The 17,875-nt window shown below is 42.1% G+C and overlaps 1 protein-coding gene across 1 annotated transcript in view; it reads left to right on the forward strand.

Moving 5' to 3' along the window:
* The window catches only part of LOC129830508 (CUB and sushi domain-containing protein 2-like), a gene marked incomplete at its 5' end in the record, with an annotated part of 366,155 nt that overhangs the window by 144,035 nt on the left and 204,245 nt on the right, over positions 1-17,875 (forward strand). The window contains one exon of the mRNA XM_055893082.1: positions 7,858-7,935. Within this exon, the coding sequence (XP_055749057.1) occupies positions 7,858-7,935 (78 nt within the window). The remainder of the gene's footprint in view (positions 1-7,857; positions 7,936-17,875) is intronic.

Below are 17,875 nucleotides of genomic sequence, written 5' to 3' on the forward strand. Positions count from 1 at the left end.
CCAGGCTCATCACTCAGAGGGTCGTAGTTCAGGGCAGAAAACAGATGAACAGGAAAATGGATTAGTGTGTCCAAATGCAAAATACAAACCTCAATCTCATCTAATCTCACCTCCACTCTTCCTCTCATCTTCTCACAGATCAAAGCAAGGGATGAGGAGAGGGAAGAAGAGAGGGAGAGAGTGGAATATTGAGAGAGACACACAGAGAGAGAAACAGAGAGAGAGAGAGCGAGATTGGAAGAGAGAGAGACACTGAGAGAAAAAGACAGATAGAGACAGAGAAAGAGAGGGAGAAATAGCGTGAGGAAGAGGGAGGAAGAGAGACAAGAAGAGGAAGGCAGAGGAGAGGAGAGGAAGGGAAGATAGGATTACAGGTCCTGTGTTAAATAAATGTCTACAACGGGTGGTTCTAATCCTGAATCCTGATTTGTTAAAAACATTTAGCCGGTGTCTATTCCGCAAGTTACCACCGGCTAAATCTATGGTGTTTAAAAGCCTTTTCACTCTGTTCCATCTGACTGTGCATTCCGCTGTCTCATCAGCCCAGCCAGGCAATTTATACTATAAAAAAGCATCTAGACATTATCCATTGTTTCATCATCTGACTGCGCAATCCATTGTCTCATCAGCCCAGCCAGGCAATTTATAAACTTGATCTCCACTACAAAAAGCATCTAGACTTCATCTCACATTTCTTTTAGACTAATATTTAGTTTTTAGTTTTCATTTCGTTTTTTCAAATATTCAAATATGATCTCCAGCTGTCCCATAGTAATGAACGTGTCGGGACGAGACAGACAGGCAGCGTTTCTCAGACAGTCAAAGTCGTGAATCAGTTGGCATCATTTTTATGGATATAAACAAAGAAATGTAAAAAAAAAGGTCAAACTAAACAAATGCAGCTAGTTTGCTGTCGTTCCAGCTTCAGTTTGAAGTGATTGTGTTAGCTGTGTTGTTGGCTGTGTTGCTGGCTGTGTTGTCGGCTGTGTTGTTGGCTGTGTTGTTGGCTGTGTTGTTGGCTGTGTTGTCGGCTGTGTTGTTGACTGTGTTGTTGGCTGTGTTGTTAGCTGTGTTGCTGGCTGTGTTGTTGGCAGTGTTGTTGGCTGTGTTGTTGGCAGTGTTGTTGGCTGTGTTGTTAGCTGTGTTGTTAGCTGTGTTGTTGGCTGTGTTGTTGGCTGTGTTGTTGGCTGTGATGTCAGCTGTGTTGCTGGCTGTGTTGCTGGCTGTGATGTTGGCTGTGTTGTTGGCTGTGTTGTTGGCTGTGATGTCAGCTGTGTTGTTGGCTGTGTTGTTGGCTGTGTTGTTAGCTGTGTTGTTGGCTGTGTTGTTGGCTGTGTTGTTGGCTGTGTTGTTAGCTGTGTTGTTGGCTGTGTTGTTGGCTGTGTTGTCGGCTGTGTTGTCGGCTGTGTTGTTGGCTGTGTTGTTGGCAGTGTTGTTGGCAGTGTTGTTGGCTGTGTTGTTGGCTGTGTTGTTGGCTGTGTTGTTGGCTGTGTTGTTGGCTGTGTTGTTGGCTGTGATGTTAGCTGTTTTGTTGGCTGTGTTGTTGGCTGTGTTGTTGGCTGTGATGTTAGCTGTTTTGTTGGCTGTGTTGTTGGTTGTGTTGTTGGCTGTGTTGGCTGTGTTGTTGGCAGTGTTGTTGGCTGTGTTGTCGGCTGTGTTGTTGGCTGTGTTGTTGGCTGTGTTGTTGGCTGTGTTGTCGGCTGTGTTGTTGGCTGTGTTGTTGGCTTTGTAGCTGCCTGTGTTGTTAGCTGTGATGTCAGCTGTGTTGTTGGCTGTGTTGTCAGCTGTGTTGTCAGCTGTGTTGTTGGCTGTGTTGTTGGCTGTGATGTCAGCTGTGTTGCTGGCTGTGTTGCTGGCTGTGATGTTGGCTGTGTTGTTGGCTGTGTTGTTGACTGTGTTGTTAGCTGTGGTGTTGGCTGTGGTGCTGGCTGTGTTGTTGGCTAGATCCTCTGAACAATAATGTCCTGACGATAGAACACATTTTCTATGACATGCGAAACGTGCCTCATTAGCTCATTGTTATGGACGTATCCAAATAAATGTAATTAGAAAACAGCTTGAACAAAAACAAATGCAGCTACTGTTGTTATTCAGTCTGCTCTGTTTGACGAGACTGTAAGTTAGACGTAGCAGCTACTGTTGTTATTCAGTCTGCTCTGTTTGACGAGACTGTAAGTTAGACGTAGCAGCTACTGTTGTTATTCAGTCTGCTCTGTTTGACGAGACTGTAAGTTAGACGTAGCAGCTACTGTTGTTATTCAGTCTGCTCTGTTTGACGTGACTGTAAGTTAGACGTAGCAGCTACTGTTGTTATTCAGTCTGCTCTGTTTGACGTGACTGTAAGTTAGACGTAGCAGCTACTGTTGATATTCAGTCTGCTCTGTTTGACGTGACTGTAAGTTAGACGTAGTTGGCTACTGTTGTTATTCAGTCTGTTCTGTTTGACGTGACTGTAAGTTAGACGTAGTTGGCTAGCTAGCGAGCAAGGGATTACAACGTTGACAACCAGTATGGCAAAGGAACCTTTAGAACGAACGATGGGTCGCGTCCATAGATTCAGAACAAAAAGATTGAACTACTGGGTCATTGCAAAAATCACTGAAGCTGGAGACTCATATCTCCCTCACTAACTTTAAATGCCAGCTGTCAGAGCAGCTCACAGATCACTGCACCTGTATATAGCCCATCTATAAATAGCCAATTCAACTACCTCATCCCCATATTGTCATATTTTTTTTTGCTTCTTTGCACCCCAGTATCTCTACTTTCACATTCATCTTCTGCACATCTATCACTCCAGTGTTAATACTAAATTGTAATTATTTTGACCACTATGGCCTATTTATTGCCTTACCTCCCTAATCTTACCTCATTTGCACACATTGTATATAGATTTTTTTCTATTGTATTATTGACTGTATGTTTGTTTTACTCCATGTGTAACTCTGTGTTGTTGTTTGTGTCGAACTGCTTTGCTTTATCTTGGCCAGGTCACAGTTGTAAATGAGAACTTGTTCTCAACTTGCCTACCTGGTTAAATAAAAGATGAAATAATAGATAAATAAAAAACTTCTCTGTTAACCGAACCGATAGAACGAATGACCAGCCGGCTTGAGTAGCAACACTAGAATTTTGGGGGGATCTTGTGGAAGTATGAAATAGTATTAATAAATGAATCAAAATTCATTGTGTGACCCGTAATATTTAGTATAAAAGTGATAGTGCCCTTGAAGCTGGTGTGTGTCTGCCGGCCCTCGACAACACCCGTGCCAATATATCCTACACACCCGATTTTCTCAGGCATTATCACTTAAATATAATCCATTAGTGAAATCAGAGAGAGGAGGAGGACTAAGACTTTAATTAGATTAACGAATGCCCCCCCCACATGTTATCCCTTCACTCAGTCCTCGATAGACAAAGCTCATTTCAAATGAATAACATTTTATATTATATCCGCTCTCTTACATTTATATCTCTCTCCTCTGTATCCTCTCCCCCTCTACATGTCTCTCTCTCTCTGTTTCCTCTCTCTCTCTCTACATGTCTGTCTCTCTCTGTTTCCTCTCTCTCTCTCTACATGTCTCTCTCTCTTTCCTCTCTCTCTCTCTACATGTCTGTCTCTCTCTCTGTTTCCTCTCTCCCTCTACATGTCTGTCTCTCTCTGTGTCCTCTCCCCCTCTACATGTCTCTCTCTCTGTTTCCTCACTCTCTCTCTACATGTCTCTCTCTCTGTTTCCTCTCTCTCTCTCTACATGTATGTCTCTCTCTGTTTCCCCTCTCCCTCTACATGTCTGTCTCTCTCTGTTTCCCCTCTCCCTCTACATGTCTGTCTCCCTCTGTTTCCTCTCTACATGTCTGTCTCTCTCTGTTTCCCCTCTCCCTCTACATGTCTGTCTCTCTCTGTTTCCTCTCTACATGTCTGTCTCTCTCTTTTTCCTCTCTCTCTCTACATGTCTGTCTCTCTCTCTGTTTCCTCTCTCTCTCTACATGTCTGTCTCACTCTCTGTTTCCTCTCTCTCTCTCTACATGTCTCTCCCTCTGTTTCCTCTCTCTCCCCCTCTACATGTCTGTCTCTCACCCTGTTTCCTCTCTACATGTCTGTCTCTCTCTCTGTTTCCTCTCCCCCTCTACATGTCTGTCTCTCTCTCTGTTTCCTCTCTACATGTCTATCTCACTCTGTTTCCTCTCTACATGTCTGTCTCTCTCTGTTTCCTCTCCCCCTCTACATGTCTCTCTCTCTTTCCTCTCTCTCTCTCTCTCTCTCTCTCTCTCTCTACATGTCTCTCTCTCTGTTTCCTCTCTCTCCCTCTACATTTCTGTCTCTCTCTGTTTCCTCTCTACATGTCTGTCTCTCTCTCTCTGTTTCCTCTCTCTCTTTCTACATTTCTGTCTCTCTCTGTTTCCTCTCTACATGTCTGTCTCTCTCTCTCTGTTTCCTCTCTCTCTCTCTACATGTCTCTCTCTCTGTTTCCTCTCTCTCCCTCTACATTTCCGTCTCTCTCTGTTTCCTCTCTACATGTCTGTCTCTCTCTCTGTTTCCTCTCTCTCCCTCTACATTTATGTCTCTCTCTGTTCCCTCTCTACATGTCTGTCACTCTCTCTGTTTCCTCTCTCTCTCTCTCTCTCTCTCTCTCTCTCTCTCTCTACATGTCTCTCTCTCTGTTTCCTCTCTCTCTCTCTACATGTCTCTCTCTCTGTTTTCTCTCTACATGTCTGTCTCTCTCTCTGTTTCCTCTCTCTCTCTCTACATGTCTGTCTCTCTCTGTTTCCTCTCTACATGTCTGTCTCTCTCTCTGTTTCCTCTCTACATGTCTGTCTCTCTCTGTTTCCCCTCTACATGTCTGTCTCTCTCTCTGTTTCCTCTCTCCCTCTCTACATTTCTCTGTTTCCCCTGTCTGTTTTTCTCTGTCTACCTTGTCGGTCTTCCTGTTTCGCTCTGTCACGATCGTCGTAATGTGAAAGAGAGGATGAACAAGTCGCAGCGTGAAATGAATACATCTTCTTTATTAAAGAAGACAAAAACAAAACGAAACAAACACTACACAAACTAGACAAAATAATAAACCGACGAACTTGAAGCTATATAAACAAAAGTGCAGACACAGGCAACTTACACATAGACAATCACCCACAACATACCTAATGAATATGGCTGCCTAAATATGGTTCCCAATCAGAGACAACGATAAACAGCTGTCTCTAATTGAGAACCAATCTAGGCAACCATAGACATACATACACCTAGACTGAACACTGCCCCATAAACATACAAAAACCCTAGACAATCAAAACACATACATCCCCTATGTCACACCCTGACCTAACTAAAATAATAAATAAAAAACAAAGATAACTAAGGCCAGGGCGTGAAACGCTCCCTCTCTCTACTGTACCTCTCTCTCTCTCCGATCCACTCGTCTCCTTTTCTCACAATGCACCTTCATATCTCTATTTTAAAAAAACGAACTTATTGGTAAATCTCAGCACAGGCCTTAGTGCTATAGGTTCCAAGGGTGTGTCAGGAATATTGTTCCTATTTCATATCCCTATCAGACTGGTCTTCATATCCCTATCAGACTGGTCTTCATATCCCTACCAGACTGGTCTTCATATCCCTATCAGACTGGTCTTCATATCCCTACCAGACTGGTCTTCATATCCCTATCAGACTGGTCTTCATATCCTTATCAGACTGGTCTTCATATCCCTATCAGACTGGTCTTCATATCCCTACCAGACTGGTCTTCATATCCCTACCAGACTGGTCTTCATATCCCTATCAGACTGGTCTTCATATCCCTATCAGACTGGTCTTCATATCCCTATCAGACTGGTCTTCATATCCCTACCAGACTGGTCTTCATATCCCTATCAGACTGGTCTTCATATCCCTATCAGACTGGTCTTCATATCCCTACCAGACTGGTCTTCATATCCCTATCAGACTGGTCTTCATATCCCTATCAGACTGGTCTTCACTATCCCTACCAGACTGGTCTTCACTATCCCTATCAGACTGGTCTTCACTATCCCTATCAGACTGGTCTTCACTATCCCTATCAGACTGGTCTTCATATCCCTATCAGACTGGTCTTCATATCCCTATCAGACTGGTCTTCATATCCCTACCAGACTGGTCTTCACTATCCCTATCAGACTGGTCTTCATATCCCTATCAGACTGGTCTTCATATCCCTACCAGACTGGTCTTCACTATCCCTATCAGACTGGTCTTCATATCCCTATCAGACTGGTCTTCATATCCCTATCAGACTGGTCTTCATATCCCTACCAGACTGGTCTTCATATCCCTATCAGACTGGTCTTCATATCCCTACCAGACTGGTCTTCACTATCCCTATCAGACTGGTCTTCATATCCCTATCAGACTGGTCTTCATATCCTTATCAGACTGGTCTTCATATCCCTATCAGACTGGTCTTCATATCCCTATCAGACTGGTCTTAGAGGAGAAGGTTGAGAACCATGCGTCCTCCAAAACACGTCTCTTACCGAACCGTTTTCACAAAATTGCAAACTAACTTGCGTTTAACACCAGCGCCTCCCTAACGCCAGCGGAAAATAGATTGAAGTGTAGTTTGGCACAGTTACAGGCTTTGATCATTTAAATAAAGATTGAAAATAAAAAAAGTTTAACCAACAAGAACAGAAAAGCTGTTTGTTGATTTATGCAATAATGAAGTAGTGTTTGTGTTGAGTGTGTTAGTCAGATATTTTAATAAACAATGCATGTAAATATCCCTCAAATGACTTCCCCTTTTGTACACATCTCTTTCATACCATTGATCCCCAGGAAGAGTAGCTGCTATGCAACAGCTAATGGGGATCCTGATAAACCATTACATACTAACACCATCTCATTGGATCTAATTGGGATATCAACAGTTCATAGTGCCCACTCTGAATTTACCCTAATGTACCACCCATACACCATCTAGAAGTAGATCAATTATATTCATTCACATCACATTCCATTTTTTTTCAATTAAATATTAGTTAACTGTGGAAGCCACACACTGCCTAGAGAACCCAGGAAATGAAGGGACGTCGGGAGGGCGAAATGGAGCTGGTGTGCCGAGGAGAGTAACGCTATAAAGTTACAGATACTTACGCCCTTGACAGAATCACAAGATAAAGTGAGAGCATGATCCCCGTCCTATTGTGTTTCCCCCAATGGGGTCGTATGAACCAGACAGTGTTAACAACTAATACAGAACCATCTCTCAGTGGATCTTATGACAGAGGAACCAGACAGTGTTACCAACTAATACAGAACCATCTCTCAGTGGATCGTATGACAGAGGAACCAGACAGTGTTACCAACTAATACAGAACCATCTCTCAGTGGATCGTATGACAGAGGAACCAGACAGTTTTGTAGGCTGATACAGTACCATCTCTCAGTGTATCGTATGACAGAGGAACCAGACAGTTTTGTAGGCTGATACAGTACCATCTCTCAGTGTATCGTATGACAGAGGAACCAGACAGTGCTGTAGGCTGATACAGTACTATGCCTAAGCTGACCTGCTCAGCTCTGTGTCTGTGTGTCTGTGTCTGTGTCTGTGTCTGTGTCTGTGTCTGTGTCTGTGTCTGTGTCTGTCTGTGTCTGTCTGTGTCTGTCTGTGTCTGTCTGTGTCTGTCTGTGTCTGTCTGTGTCTGTCTGTGTCTGTCTGTGTCTGTCTGTGTCTGTCTGTGTGTGTGTCTGCGTGTGTGTCTGTGATTGTACATTATCTTCTAATTTCTATAGTACTGATTAAACAGGTAACCTGATTGTACATTATCCTCTGGTATCTACAGTAATGATTTTACATTATCCTCTGTTCTCTACAGTGAAGAAGATGACAGAGCTGAAGTCCAGAGGAGTCAAGATGATGCCCAGTAAAGACAATCACCACAAGATATCAGTGTGTAAGTAGTGGTTCTAGTTGATATACATGTGTTACCATACATATCAATCTGGTAATACTCCTGGTTTTATACATGTGTTACCATACATATCAATCTGGTAATACTCCTGGTTTTATACATGTGTTACCATACATATCAATCTGGTAATACTCCTGGTTTTATACATGTGTTACCATACAGATCAATCTGGTAATACTCCTGGTTGATATACATGTGTTACCATACATATCAATCTGGTAATACTCCTGGTTTTATACATGTGTTACCATACATATCAATCTGGTAATACTCCTGGTTTTATACATGTGTTACCATACATATCAATCTGGTAATACTCCTGGTTGATATACATGTGTTACCATACATATCAATCTGGTAATACTCCTGGTTTTATACATGTGTTACCATACATATCAATCTGGTAATACTCCTGGTTTTATACATGTGTTACCATACATATCAATCTGGTAATACTCCTGGTTGATATACATGTGTTACCATACATATCAATCTGGTAATACTCCTGGTTTTATACATGTGTTACCATACATATCAATCTGGTAATACTCCTGGTTTTATACATGTGTTACCATACATATCAATCTGGTAATACTCCTGGTTGATATACATGTGTTACCATACATATCAATCTGGTAATACTCCTGGTTTTATACATGTGTTACCATACATATCAATCTGGTAATACTCCTGGTTTTATACATGTGTTACCATACATATCAATCTGGTAATACTCCTGGTTTTATACATGTGTTACCATACATATCAATCTGGTAATACTCCTGGTTGATATACATGTGTTACCATACATATCAGTGTGTTATTACTCCTGGTTGATATACATGTAAGAATATTCTAAGATAAATACACAACGCAGAGGTCAAGAGGTCACGAGGGAATTAACGGTCAATGGAAATAGTTGTTTGTCTGCAATGGAGAACTGATGATTCACAGGGAACTGATGATTCACGGGGAACTGATGATTCACGGGGAACTGATGATTCACGGGGAACTGATGATTCATGGAGAACTGATGATTCACAGGGAACTGATGATTTACGGGGAACTGATGATTCACGGGGAACTGATGATTCACAGGGAACTGATGATTCACGGGGAACTGATGATTCACGGGATCTGATGATTCACGGGGAACTGATGATTCAGGGAGAACTGATGATTCATGGGGGACTGATGATTCATGGGGAACTGATGATTCGTGGGGAACTGATGATTCGTGGGGAACTGATGATTCACGGGGAACTGATGATTCACGGGGAACTGATGATTCACGGGGAACTGATGATTCACAGGGAACTGATGATTCACGGGGAACTGATGATTCACGGGGAACTGACGATTCGTGGGAACTGATGATTCATTGATCGGGGACATGGGAGGGGTTTCAGTCCGAGACTCATAGCTACATGTGGCAAGTTCTCATTGCTCCAAATTGTCTACACATTTAGCCTGAAACAGGATACTTTGGTATTTGACCCTTGGCCCAATGTTATTGCAAGGAATTCTGATGAGTTAACCACAGGCTGGGCTTGGCTATAAACTACTGACTCTTTGTTCAGTGGAGAAAACACTGAGGACAGGGAATAATTAACATCAACCAACTACTTTCCAGCATAACAGCTATGATACGTTCTCTTTGAATAAATATATTGTCCCCCCCCCCTGATTTGCTTTGGGTTCTGTATTATTAAAGATTAACATCAACTGTTAGTCTTAATACCATACCTATACGTGTGGAAGTAGAGTTCCTAGTGGTTGTACACTTGTTGATGTACACCTTTCAAATTCTCTTCTACAACAGTTTTTTTCTGCAAATGAGTGTAGAAACAGAGATAAGAGATACAGGGAGGGATAAATGAGTGTAGAAACAGAGAGAGGAGATACAGGGAGGGATAAATGAGTGTAGAAACAGAGATACAGGGAGGGATAAATTAGTGTAGAAACAGAGAGATACAGGGAGGGATAAATGAGTGTAGAAAGAGAGGAGATACAGGGAGGGAAAAATGAGTGTAGAAACAGAGAGAGGAGATACAGGGAGGGATAAATGAGTGTAGAAACAGAGAGAGGAGATACAGGGAGGGATAAATGAGTGTAGAAACAGAGATACAGGGAGGGATAAATGAGTGTAGAAACAGAGGAGATACAGGGAGGGATAAATGAGTGTAGAAACAGAGATACAGGGAGGGATAAATTAGTGTAGAAACAGAGATACAGGGAGGGATAATGGAGTGTAGAAACAGAGATACAGGGAGGGATAATGGAGTGTAGAAACAGAGATACATGGAGGGATAAATGAGTGTAGAAACAGAGAGAGGAGATACAGGGAGGGATAAATGAGTGTAGAAACAGAGATACAGGGAGGGATAAATGAGTGTAGAAACAGAGATACAGGGAGGGATAAATGAGTGTAGAAACAGAGAGAGGAGATACAGGGAGGCATAAATGAGTTTAGAAACAGAGATACAGGGAGGGATAAATGAGTGTAGAAACAGAAGAGAGGAGATACAGGGAGGCATAAATGAGTGTAGAAACAGAGATACAGGGAGGGAAAAATGAGTGTAGAAACAGAGGAGATACAGGGAGGGATAAATGAGTGTAGAAACAGAGAGAGGAGATACAGGGAGGGATAAATGAGTGTAGAAACAGAGATACAGGGAGGGATAAATGAGTGTAGAAACAGAGATACAGGGAGGGATAAATGAGTGTAGAAAAGGAGATACAGGGGGGAATAAATGAGTGTAGAAACAGAGATACAGGGAGGAATAAATGAGTGTAGAAACAGAGAGAGGAGATACAGGGAGGGATAAATGAGTGTAGAAACAGAAGAGATACAGGGAGGGATAAATTAGTGTAGAAACAGAGATACAGGGAGGGATAAATGAGTGTAGAAATAGAGATACAGGGAGGGATAAATGAGTGTAGAAACAGAGAGAGGAGATACAGGGAGGGATAAATGAGTGTAGAAACAGAGATACAGGGAGGAATAAATGAGTGTAGAACCAGAGATACAGGGAGGGATAAATGAGTGTAGAAACAGAGAGAGGAGATACAGGGAGGGATAAATGAGTGTAGAAACAGAAGAGATACAGGGAGGGATAAATGAGTGTAGAAACAGAGAGAGGAGATACAGGGAGGGATAAATGAGTGTAGAAACAGAGATACAGGGAGGGATAAATGAGTGTAGAAACAGAGGAGATACAGGGAGGGATAAATGAGTGTAGAAACAGAGAGAGGAGATACAGGGAGGGATAAATGAGTGTAGAAACAGAGAGAGGAGATACAGGGAGGGATAAATGAGTATAGAAACAGAGAGAGGAGATACAGGGAGGGATAAATGAGTGTAGAAACAGAGAGAGGAGATACAGGGAGGGATAAATGAGTGTAGAAACAGAGATACAGGGAGGGATAAATGAGTGTAGAAACAGAGATACAGGGAGTGATAAATGAGTGTAGAAACAGAAATACAGGGAGTGATAAATGAGTGTTGAAACAGAGAGAGGAGATACAGGGAGGGATAAATTTGTGTAGAAACAGAGAGAGGAGATACAGTGTAGAATGAGTGTAGAAACAGAGATACAGGGAGGGATAAATGAGTGTAGAAACAGAGATACAGGGAGGGATAAATGAGTGTAGAAACAGAGAGAGGAGAAACAGGGAGGGATAATTTAGTGTAGAAACAGAGGAGATACAGGGAGGGATAAATGAGTGTAGAAACAGAGAGAGGAGATACAGGGAGGGATAAATGAGTGTAGAAACAGAGATACAGGGAGGAATAAATGAGTGTAGAAACAGAGATACAGGGAGGGATAAATGAGTGTAGAAACAGAGAGAGGAGATACAGGGAGGGATAAATGAGTGTAGAAACAGAAGAGATACAGGGAGGGTTAAATGAGTGTAGAAACAGAGAGAGGAGATACAGGAAGGGATAAATGAGTGTAGAAACAGAGATACAGGGAGGGATAAATGAGTGTAGAAACAGAGGAGATACAGGGAGGGATAAATGAGTGAAGAAACAGAGAGAGGAGATATAGGGAGGGATAAATGAGTGTAGAAACAGAGATACAGGGAGGGATAAATGAGTGTAGAAACAGAGATACAGGGAGTGATAAATGAGTGTAGAAACAGAGAGAGGAGATACAGGGAGGGATAAATTAGTGTAGAAACAGAGAGAGGAGATACAGGGAGGGATAAATGACTGTAGAAACAGAGATACAGGGAGGGATAAATGAGTGTAGAAACAGAGAGGAGATACAGGGAGGGATAAATTAGTGTAGAAACAGAGAGAGGAGATACAGGGAGGGATAAATGAGTGTAGAAACAGAGATACAGGGAGGGATAAATGAGTGTAGAAACAGAGGAGATACAGGGAGGGATAAATGAGTGTAGAAACAGAGAGAGGAGATACAGGGAGGGATAAATGAGTGTAGAAACAGAGAGAGGAGATACAGGGAGGGATAAATGAGTATAGAAACAGAGAGAGGAGATACAGGGAGGGATAAATGAGTGTAGAAACAGAGAGAGGAGATACAGGGAGGGATAAATGAGTGTAGAAACAGAGATACAGGGAGGGATAAATGAGTGTAGAAACAGAGATACAGGGAGTGATAAATGAGTGTAGAAACAGAAATACAGGGAGTGATAAATGAGTGTTGAAACAGAGAGAGGAGATACAGGGAGGGATAAATTTGTGTAGAAACAGAGAGAGGAGATACAGTGTAGAATGAGTGTAGAAACAGAGATACAGGGAGGGATAAATGAGTGTAGAAACAGAGATACAGGGAGGGATAAATGAGTGTAGAAACAGAGAGAGGAGAAACAGGGAGGGATAATTTAGTGTAGAAACAGAGGAGATACAGGGAGGGATAAATGAGTGTAGAAACAGAGAGAGGAGATACAGGGAGGGATAAATGAGTGTAGAAACAGAGATACAGGGAGGAATAAATGAGTGTAGAAACAGAGATACAGGGAGGGATAAATGAGTGTAGAAACAGAGAGAGGAGATACAGGGAGGGATAAATGAGTGTAGAAACAGAAGAGATACAGGGAGGGTTAAATGAGTGTAGAAACAGAGAGAGGAGATACAGGAAGGGATAAATGAGTGTAGAAACAGAGATACAGGGAGGGATAAATGAGTGTAGAAACAGAGGAGATACAGGGAGGGATAAATGAGTGAAGAAACAGAGAGAGGAGATATAGGGAGGGATAAATGAGTGTAGAAACAGAGATACAGGGAGGGATAAATGAGTGTAGAAACAGAGATACAGGGAGTGATAAATGAGTGTAGAAACAGAGAGAGGAGATACAGGGAGGGATAAATTAGTGTAGAAACAGAGAGAGGAGATACAGGGAGGGATAAATGACTGTAGAAACAGAGATACAGGGAGGGATAAATGAGTGTAGAAACAGAGAGGAGATACAGGGAGGGATAAATTAGTGTAGAAACAGAGAGAGGAGATACAGGGAGGGATAAATGAGTGTAGAAACAGAGATACAGGGAGGGATAAATGAGTGTAGAAACAGAGGAGATACAGGGAGGGATAAATGAGTGTAGAAACAGAGATACAGGGAGTGATAAATGAGTGTAGAAACAGAGAGAGGAGATACAGGGAGGGATAAATGAGTGTAGAAACAGAGAGAGGAGATACAGGGAGGGATAAATGAGTGTAGAAACAGAGATACAGGGAGGGATAAATGAGTGTAGAAACAGAGATACAGGGGGTGATAAATGAGTGTAGAAACAGAGAGAGGAGATACAGGGAGGGATAAATTAGTGTAGAAACAGAGAGAGGAGATACAAGGAGGGATAAATGAGTGTAGAAACAGAGATACAGGGAGGGATAAATGAGTGTAGAAACAGAGATACAGGGAGGGATAAATGAGTGTAGAAACAGAGAGAGGAGATACAGGGAGGAATAAATTAGTGTAGAAACAGAGGAGATACAGGGAGGGATAAATGAGTGTAGAAACAGATACAGGGAGGGATAAATGAGTGTAGAAACAGAGAGAGGAGATACAGGGAGGGATAAATGAGTGTAGAAACAGAGATACAGGGAGGGATAAATGAGTGTAGAAATAGAGATACAGGGAGGGATAAATGAGTGTAGAAACAGAGAGAGGAGATACAGGGAGGGATAAATGAGTGTAGAAACAGAGATACAGGGAGGGATAAATGAGTGTAGAAACAGAGAGAGGAGATACAGGGAGGGATAAATGAGTGTAGAAACAGAGATACAGGGAGGGATAAATGAGTGTAGAAACAGAGAGAGGAGATACAGGGAGGGATAAATGAGTGTAGAAACAGAGATACAGGGAGAGATAAATGAGTGTAGAAACAGAGGAGATACAGGGAGGGATAAATGAGTGTAGAAACAGAGAGAGGAGATACAGGGAGGGATAAATGAGTGTAGAAACAGAGAGATACAGGGAGGGATAAATGAGTGTAGAAACAGAGAGAGGAGATACAAGGAGGGATAAATGAGTGTAGAAACAGAGATACAGGGAGGGATAAATGAGTGTAGAAACAGAGATACAGGGAGGGATAAATGAGTGTAGAAACAGAGAGAGGAGATACAGGGAGGAATAAATTAGTGTAGAAACAGAGGAGATACAGGGAGGGATAAATGAGTGTAGAAACAGATACAGGGAGGGATAAATGAGTGTAGAAACAGAGAGAGGAGATACAGGGAGGGATAAATGAGTGTAGAAACAGAGATACAGGGAGGGATAAATGAGTGTAGAAATAGAGATACAGGGAGGGATAAATGAGTGTAGAAACAGAGAGAGGAGATACAGGGAGGGATAAATGAGTGTAGAAACAGAGATACAGGGAGGGATAAATGAGTGTAGAAACAGAGAGAGGAGATACAGGGAGGGATAAATGAGTGTAGAAACAGAGATACAGGGAGGGATAAATGAGTGTAGAAACAGAGAGAGGAGATACAGGGAGGGATAAATGAGTGTAGAAACAGAGATACAGGGAGAGATAAATGAGTGTAGAAACAGAGGAGATACAGGGAGGGATAAATGAGTGTAGAAACAGAGAGAGGAGATACAGGGAGGGATAAATGAGTGTAGAAACAGAGAGATACAGGGAGGGATAAATGAGTGTAGAAACAGAGAGAGGAGATACAGGGAGCGATAAATGAGTGTAGAAACAGAGAGATACAGGGAGGGATAAATGAGTGTAGAAACAGAGAGAGGAGATACAGGGAGGCATAAATGAGTGTAGAAACAGAGATACAGGGAGGGATAAATTAGTGTAGAAACAGAAAGAGGAGATACAGGGAGGGATAAATGAGTGTAGAAACAGAGAGAGGAGATACAGGGAGGGATAAATGAGTGTAGAAACAGAGATACAGGGAGGAATAAATGAGTGTAGAAACAGAGATACAGGGAGGGATAAATGAGTGTAGAAACAGAGAGAGGAGATACAGGGAGGGATAAATGAGTGTAGAAACAGAAGAGATACAGGGAGGGATAAATGAGTGTAGAAACAGAGATACAGGGAGGAATAAATGAGTGTAGAAACAGAGATACAGGGAGGGATAAATGAGTGTAGAAACAGAGAGAGGAGATACAGGGAGGGATAAATGAGTGTAGAAACAGAAGAGATACAAGGAGGGATAAATGAGTGTAGAAACAGAGAGAGGAGATACAGGAAGGGATCAATGAGTGTAGAAACAGAGATACAGGGAGGGATAAATGAGTGTAGAAACAGAGGAGATACAGGGAGGGATAAATGAGTGTAGAAACAGAGAGAGGAGATATAGGGAGGGATAAATGAGTGTAGAAACAGAGATACAGGGAGCGATAAATTAGTGTAGAAACAGAGAGAGGAGATACAAGGAGGGATAAATGAGTGTAGAAACAGAGATACAGGGAGGGATAAATGAGTGTAGAAACAGAGATACAGGGAGGGATAAATGAGTGTAGAAACAGAGAGGAGATACAGGGAGGGATAAATTAGTGTAGAAACAGAGAGAGGAGATACAGGGAGGGATAAATGAGTGTAGAAACAGAGATACAGGGAGGGATAAATGAGTGTAGAAACAGAGGAGATACAGGGAGGGATAAATGAGTGTAGAAACAGAGATACAGGGAGTGATAAATGAGTGTAGAAACAGAGAGAGGAGATACAGGGAGGGATAAATGAGTGTAGAAACAGAGAGAGGAGATACAGGGAGGGATAAATGAGTGTAGAAACAGAGATACAGGGAGGGATAAATGAGTGTAGAAACAGAGATACAGGGGGTGATAAATGAGTGTAGAAACAGAGAGAGGAGATACAGGGAGGGATAGATTAGTGTAGAAACAGAGAGAGGAGATACAAGGAGGGATAAATGAGTGTAGAAACAGAGATACAGGGAGGGATAAATGAGTGTAGAAACAGAGATACAGGGAGGGATAAATGAGTGTAGAAACAGAGAGAGGAGATACAGGGAGGAATAAATTAGTGTAGAAACAGAGGAGATACAGGGAGGGATAAATGAGTGTAGAAACAGAGATACAGGGAGGGATAAATGAGTGTAGAAACAGAGAGAGGAGATACAGGGAGGGATAAATGAGTGTAGAAACAGAGATACAGGGAGGGATAAATGAGTGTAGAAACAGAGATACTGGGAGGGATAAATGAGTGTAGAAACAGAGAGAGGAGATACAGGGAGGGATAAATGAGTGTAGAAACAGAGATACAGGGAGGGATAAATGAGTGTAGAAACAGAGAGAGGAGATACAGGGAGGGATAAATGAGTGTAGAAACAGAGATACAGGGAGGGATAAATGAGTGTAGAAACAGAGAGAGGAGATACAGGGAGGGATAAATGAGTGTAGAAACAGAGATACAGGGAGAGATAAATGAGTGTAGAAACAGAGGAGATACAGGGAGGGATAAATGAGTGTAGAAACAGAGAGAGGAGATACAGGGAGGGATAAATGAGTGTAGAAACAGAGAGATACAGGGAGGGATAAATGAGTGTAGAAACAGAGAGAGGAGATACAGGGAGCGATAAATGAGTGTAGAAACAGAGAGATACAGGGAGGGATAAATGAGTGTAGAAACAGAGAGAGGAGATACAGGGAGGCATAAATGAGTGTAGAAACAGAGATACAGGGAGGGATAAATTAGTGTAGAAACAGAAAGAGGAGATACAGGGAGGGATAAATGAGTGTAGAAACAGAGAGAGGAGATACAGGGAGGGATAAATGAGTGTAGAAACAGAGATACAGGGAGGAATAAATGAGTGTAGAAACAGAGATACAGGGAGGGATAAATGAGTGTAGAAACAGAGAGAGGAGATACAGGGAGGGATAAATGAGTGTAGAAACAGAAGAGATACAGGGAGGGATAAATGAGTGTAGAAACAGAGATACAGGGAGGAATAAATGAGTGTAGAAACAGAGATACAGGGAGGGATAAATGAGTGTAGAAACAGAGAGAGGAGATACAGGGAGGGATAAATGAGTGTAGAAACAGAAGAGATACAAGGAGGGATAAATGAGTGTAGAAACAGAGAGAGGAGATACAGGAAGGGATCAATGAGTGTAGAAACAGAGATACAGGGAGGGATAAATGAGTGTAGAAACAGAGGAGATACAGGGAGGGATAAATGAGTGTAGAAACAGAGAGAGGAGATATAGGGAGGGATAAATGAGTGTAGAAACAGAGATACAGGGAGGGATAAATTAGTGTAGAAACAGAGAGAGGAGATACAAGGAGGGATAAATGAGTGTAGAAACAGAGATACAGGGAGGGATAAATGAGTGTAGAAACAGAGATACAGGGAGGGATAAATGAGTGTAGAAACAGAGAGAGGAGATACAGGGAGGAATAAATTAGTGTAGAAACAGAGGAGATACAGGGAGGGATAAATGAGTGTAGAAACAGAGATACAGGGAGGGATAA

The sequence above is a fragment of the Salvelinus fontinalis genome, chromosome 32, assembly GCF_029448725.1.
Source record: "Salvelinus fontinalis isolate EN_2023a chromosome 32, ASM2944872v1, whole genome shotgun sequence".
In the NCBI taxonomy this organism is placed as follows: domain Eukaryota; kingdom Metazoa; phylum Chordata; class Actinopteri; order Salmoniformes; family Salmonidae; genus Salvelinus; species Salvelinus fontinalis.